The 11,323-nt window shown below is 43.0% G+C and overlaps 1 protein-coding gene across 7 annotated transcripts; it reads left to right on the forward strand.

The window, feature by feature from the left end:
- Nucleotides 1-6,986: 6,986 nt before the first annotated feature.
- Nucleotides 6,987-10,865, forward strand: LOC104121313 (transcription initiation factor TFIID subunit 15b). Of its 7 annotated transcripts, none has more exons than XR_011408900.1 (8): nucleotides 6,987-7,330; nucleotides 7,425-7,530; nucleotides 8,258-8,909; nucleotides 9,192-9,342; nucleotides 9,423-9,504; nucleotides 10,353-10,554; nucleotides 10,680-10,730; nucleotides 10,801-10,865. XR_011408900.1 is itself a non-coding variant. In XM_009633272.3 (6 exons), exons 1-6 carry the CDS (start codon nucleotides 7,099-7,101, stop codon nucleotides 10,465-10,467), a joined length of 1,338 nt encoding a protein of 445 aa, XP_009631567.1. In that variant the 5' UTR covers nucleotides 6,987-7,098; the 3' UTR covers nucleotides 10,468-10,797. The 7 variants fall into 7 exon arrangements, 1 of the variants encoding a protein (XP_009631567.1); XR_004503674.2 differs by having other exon boundaries at nucleotides 10,680-10,712; XR_011408898.1 differs by having other exon boundaries at nucleotides 10,353-10,730.
- The last annotated feature ends 458 nt before the right edge of the window (nucleotides 10,866-11,323 follow it).

Consider the following 11,323-nt stretch of genomic DNA (forward strand, 5'->3'; position numbering starts at 1 on the left):
TATCAACCCCGTACGACCATCGAGTCTCAAATTTTAGCACACTTCGTGGCTGATTTCACACCAACCCTCGTACCTGAAGTCGAAAAAGAACTCCTATTGAAATCAGGTACATCATCGGGGGTATGGATCCTTTTTACGGACGGGGTTCGAACGTGAAAGGGTCCAGACTGGGCATAGTTTTGAAACCACCCACGGGTAACACTATTAGGCAATCTATTAAAACTATTAGGTTGACTAACAACGAGGCCGAGTATGAAGCCATGATTGTATGTCTCGAGATAGCTAAAAACTTGGGAGCAGAAGTCATTGAAGCCAATTGCGATTCTTTGCTGGTGGTGAGTCAAGTAAACAAAACCTTCGAAGTTCGAGAAGGTAGAATGCAAAGGTATTTAGATAAACCGCTTGTCACTTTGCACCACTTCAAACAATGGACTTTACGGCATGTCCCACGGGAACAGAATAATGAGGCCGATGCGCTTGCGAATTTGGGGTCGTCGATCGAGGTAGATGACTTAGGCTCGAGGAATGTTGTTCAACTTTTGAGATCGGTAATCGAAGAAGGTCACGCCAAAATAAATTCTACAAGCTTAACTTGGGATTGGAGAAACAAGTATATTGAATACTTGAAGAGCGAAAAACTCCCATCGGACCCTAAAGATTCCAGAACCCTACGGACTAAAGATGCTCGATTCACGTTGGCTTCGGACGGAACGCTGTACCGAAGAACATTCGACGGACCGTTGGCAGTATGCTTGGATCCGGGAGATACCGATTACATCCTACGGGAAGTGCACGAGGGTACTTGCGGGAATCACTCTGGAGCCGATACATTAGTTCCAAAAATAATCAGAGTAGGGTATTATTAGATCGATATGGGCAGAGATGCGAAGTAATTTGTTCATAAATGTGACAAATGTCAAAGGTTTGCACCAATGATCCACTAACCCGGAGAGCAACTCCACTCAGTCTTATCCCCATGGCCGTTCATGAAGTGAGGAATGGATATCGTCGACCATATGCCATCGACCTCAGGTAAAGCCAAATTCATTTTATTTATGACTGACTATTTTTCTAAATGGGTTGAAGCGTAGGCGTTCGAGAAAATAAGAGAGAAATAAGTTATAGACTTTATTTTGGATCATATCATATGCCGATTCGGGATACCCGCCGAAATAGTGTGTGACAATGGAAAATAATTCGTTGGCAGCAAAATAACAAGATTCTTCGAAGACCACAAAATAAGAAGGATACTATCGACTTCATACCACACTAGTGGGAATGGACAAGCCGAATCAACGAACAAAACTGTCATTCAAAACTTAAAGAAGAGGTTGAACGACGCTAAAGGGAAATAGAGAGAAATCCTGCCCGAAGTCCTTTGGGCATATCGGACGACGTCAAAATCCAGTACGGGGGCGACCCCATTCTCCTTAGTATATGGGTCTGAAGCACTGACACCAGTCGAAGTTGGTGAACCCAGTACCAGATTTTGATTCGCGATGGAAGAATCAAATAACGAGGCTATGAATACCAGCCTCGAACTATCAGACGAAAGACGAGAAGCTGCTCTCGTCCAATTGGCCGCCCAAAAGCAGCGAATCGAAAGATATTATAATCAAAAAATCAAGCTCCGCCATTTCAAGCCTAGGGACTTAGTGTTAAGAAAAATTACCATCAATACCCAAAATCCGGACGAAGGAAAACTAGGACTGAATTGGGAAGGATCATATCAGGTGCTCGAGAACATCGGAAAGGGATCGTAGAGGCTCGGCATTATAAACGGCAAACAACTATCAAGCAGTTGGAATGTATCACATCTAAAACGATACTACTGCTAAGGTACAACCTTTCCATATTCGTTTATATTTCAAAACTGACCCATGCAGAAGTCCGAACAAGGGCTAAGATGGATCTCTCGCTTGAAAGCACGCGTTGCACTCTTTTTCTCTTAGACCGTTTTTATCCCAAATGGTTTTTTTCGACAAGTTTTTAATGGGGCAACCATTGATCATGTTGCATTTACAACAATATCTGAGGCCTCACAAGAGAGTTATTTCACAACAATAGGGTTCCAATAGGAAAAATTGTAAGAGCCAAATGGTCGAAAAGAACCATGCTCATATAGATTGGCCCGAACCCAAGCATGTAATAATGTGCGAAGAAAGTTCTCTTCTTTATCGGCATCTTATATCCAAGAAAAATTCCTCTATTTATTATGCAAACAGAATCAAGTTAAAATCGACCATCACGCCTGCGGGCTACATTACCTCGAGTTCGAATCATTCACTCGATGACTAAAGCCTACGGGCTATTTTTGTTTCAAGTTCGAGCAATCACTCACTCGACCATCACGCCCACGGGCTACATTACCTCGAGTTCGAATCATTCACTCGATGACTAAAGCCTACGGGCTACTTTTGTTTCGAGTTCGAGCAATCACTCACTCAACCATCACGCCCATGGGCTACATTACCTCGAGTTCGAATCATTCACTCGACGACTAAAGCCTATGGGCTACTTTTGTTTCGAGTTCGAGCAATCACTCACTCGACCATCACGTCCACGGGCTACATTACCTCGAGTTCGAATCATTTACTCGACGACTAAAGCCTATGAGCTACTTTTGTTTCTAGTTCGAGCAATCACTCACTCGACCATCACGCCCACAGGCTACAGTATCTCGAGTTCGAATCATTCACTCGACGACTAAAGCCTACGGGCTACTTTTGTTTCGAGTTCGAGCAATCACTCACTCGACCATCACGCCCACGGGCTATATTACCTCGAGTTCGAATCATTCACTCGACGACTAAACCTACGGGCTACTTTTATTTCGAGTTCGAGCAATTACTCACTCGACCATCACGCCCACGGGCTACATTACCTCGAGTTTGAATCATTCACTCGACGACAAAAGCCTACGGGCTAATTTTATTTTGAGTTCGAGCAATCACTTACTCGACCATTACGCTTACGGGCTATATTACCTCGAGTTCGAATCATTCACTCGACGACTAAAACCTACTAGCTACTTTTATTTCGAGTTCAAGCAATCACTCTCTCGACCATCACACCCTCGGGCTATATTTCTTCGAGTTCGAATCATTCACTCGACGATTAAAGCCTACGGGTTACTTTCACTTCAAGTTCAAGCGAAGCACAACTCAACTATTATGCCTACGGATTATATTTCCTCAAGATCGAATCACTAACTCAACTAGTAAGCCCAAAGGCTACGTCACTTTGAACGAATCAATAATATAGACTACAAAGTCCAAGTTTGATTGAATTGTTAAGATCCTTGTGAAAACATTTATAAAGGCACGCATAAAGTCTGCACAAATCGGCCAAAGTTGTCTATATACAAAAATTTCTACATGATTACAAACATAACTATGGACTAATCTTCCTAATCACCCTCGGATCCGCTCTTGCTACCGCCATCGTCATCATCATCGCTATCAGAAATCAAGGCTTTGACTTCGGCTTCGAGCTCTTTAGCCTTTTTTATTCCTTCAGTAAGGTCGAGACCCCAAACATGTATCTCCTCGAGGGTCTCCCTCCGAGACCTATATTTGGTAAGTTCGGCAATCTAGTGTGCTCGAGTGTCGGTAGTATCCGCCGCCTTTCGTGCCTCAATCTGAGCAGCCTCGGCATCAGCCCGATACACCGTAATGGACTTATCCGCCAAGATTTTAGACGACTCAACCTCGGCCTTGGCCTCGGCAAGCTAGGCTTCAAGCTCCTCGATCCTCTTAGCTTGAGCCGAACTCTTTTGCTTGACGTTTCGAAGCTGACATCGGCCAATAATAAGTTGGTCAAAATGGTCTCTTTTTCCGCAGCCAGGCGATCGATAGTCTCCTTCCACCGATTACATTCGGCTTTGATTTGATCGACTTCTTCCCGAAGTGACCCGATCATTTCAACCTTATGCTGCAGCTGAGACAACGAAGGGTTAACTTCTACAGTCGAATCAAACCCATACTTTAACAGAACGAGGCTCACCTGCTTGTCAAGTTCAGCCTCTTCTTCGTGAGCCTTAGCCAAATCCGCTTGAAGGTCCTTTATAGCCTCATCTTTTTGCCTGCAAAGAAGCCGCAAGACGTCTCTCTCCCCCGAGACCTTCTGAAGCTCGACCTCACACTGGCCAAGGTCGACCCAAAATCTACTAATGGCCTGCACAATAGGGAAAGAACACGAGTCAAATTTGAAAAAAACAAAGAAACCAAGTATAGTAAAATCATTACCCGAGTAATGAAACGTTGGGCCTCTTCCAGTAAAAGAGAAGCATCCTCGATATCGGAAGCATCACCGACTCTGGTAAAGCAATCCCAAAAGGGATCCCCTACACTAGAGCCTCCGCCTATATCGGGGGGTCTTCAATTCTCGAGCTTCCTTTAACGCCTCCTCAGAAAAAGGTGGGAAGAGAAGGCGAATGACCCACTATCATAGTCCCAAGTGAATCACTCGGGGCGTTCCGATCAAGACTCGGGATCCCGGAATCAACCCCGACCGGTACAACTGCTATCGGTTCAGGAGCTTCGGTGACCTCGATAGCTCTGGCAGATCGGGACACCAAGGCCGAGTCATCTTCTTCTTCCTCTTTTTTTTTTTCTTCTTCTTCTTCTTCTTCTTCTTCTTCTTCTTCTTCTCTCAGTCGTTGGACCGAGTCAATTGAAAGGGCATTTGCTTTCCTCTTCACCCTCCGAGTTTCGGGCTTGGGGCCCTCTGATCGAGAGGCAGCTTTGCGCTTCTTGTCTTTCCCCGGTTTCGGGACTGGGGACTTGGTTTCTTCTTCACCGCTAGAAGGCCTCAAAACAACATCCTTGGTTACGCCTGCATGATAGGAAATCGGTAGCGAATGGAATACAGAGAGTGCTTCGAAGGAAACGAGAAGTAAAACCTTACCATGGTTCTTGGCTTCTCATTTGCCTTTAGCCAAATCACGCCAAGCGCGTTCGGCATAAGAGGAAGTCGAGGTTAACTTCTGAACCCAATCCTCAAGGTCGGGCACCGCTTGTGGCATCCAAGGGGCAGCTGTATATGAGGAAGAAACATAAAAAAAAAATCTATGAAAATAACTTACGATCGAAATTCCATTCCTTGGGGAACGACATCTTCTCTTCCGGAATAAGGTCACGGGTCCTCACCCGGATGTAATGCCCCATCCAACCCCGATCCTTGTCTTCGTCGATGCTCGGCATCAAAGCCTTCGATGCCCGACGGTGAAGTCTGATTAATCCTCGGAAGATTTGAGGCCGATACAACCGAATGAGGTGATTCAGGGTAAAATCCAGCCTCTCGGCTTTGGTGGAGAAAAAGCAAAGTAGGATCACTATACGCCACACAGAGGGATGAATCTGACCAAGGGTGACCTGATATCTCTTGCAAAAATCGATGATCACCGGGTCAACCGGACCCAATGTGAAGGGATAAGTGTAAACACTTAAAAACCCCTCCACATGGGTGACGACACTCTCTTCGGGGGATGGAATTTGCAACACAACTTCGTAACCCCAGTTATAGTCTTTTCTAACGGCCTCGAGATGACTCTCCGTTATAGAGCACATATACATCGACACGTGCTTGCATCGACCCGGGACAGATGAGGGATTCTCAACCTTAAAATCGATCTTTAGAATACACGGGTCGGGGATATAGTCATAGGTGGATGGCTCCACCGGCGTCTTGTCGCCGGACGGCCGTGAAGAAGAATCTTTCTCCTTCTGAGGCACAGTTTTCGAAGTCTTGGCCATTGATATGAGAGGAAGAAAGACAAAGGAAAATGAAAAATAGACGGCACCAAAACTCCGGTAGCTATAAGAAAGGAAGAAAAGATAAGAAAATTTGGGGGAGTGAACGCATGAAAGAAGTAAATGATAGATGGAAGAGCTATTTATAGGCTCGCACCGTGACGATTCAATATCACAGGTGGACGACCGCCATCTGACAAACATTAAATACCTTGAAAGGCTGAATCGATAGGACAACTACGTCATAATCGATCCATGTGAAAACGTCGGCTTGCGACCCGGTCGAACTATCAAAAATCACGTCGATTCTCACCTCATCCTTCGTGAGAAACGAGGGGACTATCTGTATACGGTCGAAATAGATTTCGGCCTTCCTACGTTCGATCGAGTTCGAGTGTTAAAAAGTCGGAATTACATTTTTGAAAGTGAGCTTCGAAGTCGGTATTAACGAGCCTCGAGCCCGAAGGTCGATCGAAGGGTCGACTCGATAACCCTATCGAGCCCATGGCCGAATCGATCCGCAAGGCACTACTTCGAGGTCAGAAATGCGCGACGCCCATCTCGAAGGTCGGACTCGTGCCAAGACCGAAAGGCCCAACCCAGTAACGAACTCGAGCCAGTATCGAGCTCACGGACAAGAGCCGTTGCGACCGCACCAAGAGAGAGAATCTTGACAGAAATCAAGGAAGAGAGAGGTCATCATGGGCCTTCCACTATATATTTTATTTTATTGTTTTTTATAATAACCCTCTTCTATAAAAGGGAGAATCCTTGTAAGCTAAAGGGCAAAATGCATTATAACAAAAGATCACTTCTCATATTGAAAGATAGTTTTCATACTTGTTTTATTTTACCTTATTCATTCTTTTGCTCAATATTTCCATTCTCATAGTCAAGAATATACGTATCTCTATTTCCCAACACTATTTATATCGAATTGTATCGCATATCCTTAGAACCACACACAAAATCTAACGTTATCCGATTTTTCTAGTAAACACAACTATATTTATTTGCGCAATCAATTGTGTAAAATTAAAAATACATAGAAGATATAAGAAACTTAATTAAGGAGTCTTCAATCGCATTTTAAAAGCGAGAGAGTATTGCTGCTAATTTCGATTAGTTGGTTAATTGGTGCATCTATCTACTTAAAGAAAAATGTAAAGAAATTAATAAGGAAAGCAATCAAAGTGATCAGCTGGAGACGTGGACAAAGATCCATAAGAAAAATATCTCCTCTCTACAAGGCATATATAACATTGACTCCCATTTGTCGCCCGGTCTTTAACTCACTTTTATCTTTTTCCTCTTTCATTCAGAAACCCTAGCTTTAGTGTAAACGATGGCCGGCACGTACGGGTACGAAGGCGGCGGATCTGCTCCGCCTTCTGGTGGTGGAGGCGGTGGTGGTTACGGTGGTTCTGGAGGCGGCGGGTATGGATCAGGTGGTGGAGGATATGGCGGTGCAAGTGGCGGTTACGGAGGCAGCGGAGGGTCATACGGTGGCGGAGGTGGTAGAGGTGGTGGTGGTAGAGGAGGTGGAGGAGGATACGGTGGTAGTTCAAATAGTCGAGGTATCTTATATTTGAATAAATTGTTATGTTTTGTAAACTATCTGTGTATTTTGAATGAGTTTTAATTTAATTCATATGATGACTCTATTCACAGGAGGTGGCGGCGGTGGATACCAAGGAGGAGGAGATCGTGGAGGTCGCGGTGGCGGTCGCGGTGGAGGAAGTGGTAAGGAAGGTGATTGGCGTTGCCCTAACCCTAGGTAATATTCTCACGTCCTTTTCGTGGATATTAAGGTCATGTTAACTCATCTTTACTAATTTCTCCCCTCGATTCACAACTAATTTCTCCCCTCGACCTTGTGAAACTTTTGTTTAATTCCATACCAGAAAAAAAAGATTATATTTGCTTCTATCCCTGAACCTAAGCCAATTACATGGAGCTAGGTGGCTTTTGTTTGTGCAATCTTTTTGAGCAAAAACTGAAGTTACTTTCCGGACAATCATGTTATTGAAGTAGCAATTTTAGATACTATAGTATTTGCTTTGCCAAGCTGTGAGGAATCTGGATCCTTTCCTTGAACACCATTTCTTTTTGATATACATGTCTTCTGATTGTGTTTTCAAGTTATAACCTGAGTCTTTTCTAGATTATGCGACTAGAAATATATGAGTTACTATATATTCTCTCATGTCATTACTTGTATGAAATCCTGCTACTGAATGGTCCAGCAATTTTGCTTAAGATAACTGGTGCTTCCCTGTGCAAGTTCACTGAGAAAATTTGTTTTGATTCTCTTTACTTTCATTATTATATAATTCTAATGATGCGTATATCTTGTCAATTCAACAAATTGTTAGTTCAGTGCGGTGGTTGTTTCAAGGTTATGTATTTTGGGTTACATTTTATAATATTTCATTTGAAATATGTTATTGTGTTTGTTCTTGTTTCTTGTCAATTGTTATTAATTCTGGCATGTCTGGGTGTAGCTGTGGAAATTTGAACTTTGCTAGAAGAGTTGAATGTAACAAATGTGGTGCACCTTCACCTGCTGGTTCTGACGATCGTGGTGGCAGAGGTGGTAGCGGTTATAACAGAGGTGGAAGTGGTGGGGGATATGGAAATAGTCGAGGGGGAAGAGGCGACAACTATGATGACAGAAATGCTGGAGGTGGTAGAACAGGTTCTTATGGTGGTAGTCAGGGAAGAGATGGTGGTGGTTATGCTCAAGGTCCTCCACATGCTCCTCCATCTTATGGGGCAGCTGATAGCAACTATCCACCACCATCTAATACTTATGGTCGGAACCCTGATGCCGTCCCCCCGCCCACGAGTTATGTTGGTGGACCTGCATCTTATCCCCCTTCATATGGTGCCCCTGGTGGCTATGGTGGGGATACACCAGCCAATGCCCGTGGGGGTGGAAGGGGTGGCCCACCGGGAGGATATGATGGGGGATATGGCGGTGGTCCTCGGAATGCAGGTGGTTATGATAGTTCCCCAGCTGAGGCTCCGGAAAAGGTCAAGCAATGTGATGAGAACTGTGGAGATTTCTGTGACAACGCAAGAATATATATCTCAAATTTGCCTCCTGATGTGACCATTGAAGAACTTAGAGAACTTTTTGGGAGCATTGGACAAGTAATATGCAGATTTCTTTCGGTTATGATTCTCAGTATCAGATTCATTTCGTATTGCAGCATATACCTAGTTTTTCTTGTACTTCACAATTCACATGATTTCTTGCTGTGTTCACTGTGGTAGACAAAAAGACAACCCAATAACCATTATTCTGATTTGCTTGATTTTGCTGACCAATGAAATATTGCCCTTGAATTCTGATTATGAAGTAGGTTTACTTTTGTGAGACTGTTATTATATATACCAGGGTTAACGCTTAATTGGTCTCTCGTAAATGTGTAGGTGGCAAGAATCAAGCAAAAACGAGGCTACAAAGACCAGTGGCCTTGGAGCATAAAGTTATACACAGATGAACAGGGGAAAAACAAAGGAGATGCTGTTTTGTCATATGAAGACCCTTCTGCAGCGCATTCTGCGGGTGGCTTTTTCAATAGTAAAAACTAGACCCAAATTTATTCATTTGAGTTAATGCAGTAAATAATTTACATGCTGACCATAAATTATGATCATCAGATCACGACTTCAGAGGTTACAAAATCAGTGTTGCGATGGCTGAAAAGTCTGCACCAAAGCCTGCTCCAGCTTTTGGTTCTGGGTAAGCCTTATTTAATTGTTGCACTCTTTCTCCATTGCATATGACATCCAGTTTGTCACCGTTCATAACTTATGTTAACTCGTAAAATGTCGTGGTTATGCTGTTGTGGCATGTATACAGAGTTAGCAAGTGTGTAACTAGATTGTCGACATATGGTTATTTGACACAATTCTCTGTATTTGATTCTCTACTTAATTAGAAGAGCAGAGTCGTCAACTTGTGGTTCTTGCATCTAACATTTAACTATCATTGCTGTGTCAAATTTCATTCTGAAGCTGCATGGCTGAAATTCTCAATTGATATGTGATTTCGTTCCAAAGTATGACAACTGATCAATCAAAACACGTTTCATTAATTCGTACTACAGCTTGTCCCTTTTGGGGGGTGCATGTGAACCAGTTTTATCTTAATCTTGTGACTTCACTGCTACCAAAGTTTTATGCTCATCTCGATCAACTATGTGCATATTGAAGTAAAACTGTAAACTTCTATGTATCAGATTATTTCATTGTGCTTACTGTATTAGTGTTTTAATCATTTTCATCCACCTTTGCTAATTGAAACCTGCATGCTGAATGCCCTCTGCATTTCTACCTCCCTCAAGCATGTTATTTTCTTATACACTATGAATGGAACATATATAGTTCCATTTTTTGTCTAGTCTATTGGTTTGAATTGAAAATATATAGTTCCATTTTTCTTTCTAAAAAGAAAATAATATACAGTAAAACTGTGTTAATTGTATAGAGATGGTTGGGGATGTTTACTATATTCTGAACTTTTTGAGCCTGTGCTAACGGGAGAGTTAATGTATCTCTTATGCTGAGCCTTTTTCTATCCATTGATAGACGTGGCGGTCGAGGGGGTTATGGTGGCGGCGGCCGCAGGGATAACTACAGAGACGGTGGAGGTTCTGGCCCAGATAGACAGTCTCATGGAGGAAACCGTTCACGTCCTTACTGAGTTTCAGCCAAGCATCTTATGTACTAAAATTTGTGGTGGGAGGGTTTTTTATTAGTTCCATTTCAAGATATACTCTGTGACTAGGAGGTAGGTTGATCACTCATTTGCACTTTGAGCAATATATGCTTTTTCTCCTTTCTTTCTCCTTCTTGGGGTGTAGGAAGGGATGGGGTGTTCAAGTCCTTTTTTTGATTTGTTGAATGTTTTGATAGAGGCTACTGGATATTCTGCAAATTGCTGCTAAGGTAGGTGAAAATATTCAGGTGAGTGGTACTACTGTGAAAACCAAAATGCTCTGGTAATTCTAGCTGAATGATGTTTTCTTCTCTATAGGTGATTGCTGCATCTTGGCATGAAGCCTGATATAATGATTCGTTGACTATGATGTCACGTAACTACTTGAGCTGTTATTTTCTGCTTGTGTGCCTGCTAGTCCAGTTTTTCTTCTGTGGAAGAATGTTTAGGATAGACTTCTCAAGTAGGCAGCTTTCCGATAATATTATTTCCCTCCGTATGACCTCATAGTTGTGCTGTCCTTGTATACTGAGATCCGATCGCCAAATTAGTAATGACATTCCTATTGGGGAAGGAATAGAGCTGTTGAATTGGATGTGAGATCAGGTGTGGAGAAAGCTTGTCCATACTCCCTCTGATGGAAAGCTGTAGTGGATGTTTCATTCTTTCCATACTCCATACCAGGAGAAGTTCCCAGAGTGTTTTTCTGCTGTTCGTCCTTTCGATAAAATGATGGTACCATGGAGGTCATAAGTTAGTTCAGTGGGTCTAGGTTACATGTAACCTTTTTTTCCGTTGAGGAAATTAAATGTATCTGAATCGGAATTTAAGATTTGTATCT

The sequence above is a fragment of the Nicotiana tomentosiformis genome, chromosome 6 (genome assembly GCF_000390325.3).
Source record: "Nicotiana tomentosiformis chromosome 6, ASM39032v3, whole genome shotgun sequence".
In the NCBI taxonomy this organism is placed as follows: Eukaryota; Viridiplantae; Streptophyta; class Magnoliopsida; order Solanales; family Solanaceae; genus Nicotiana; species Nicotiana tomentosiformis.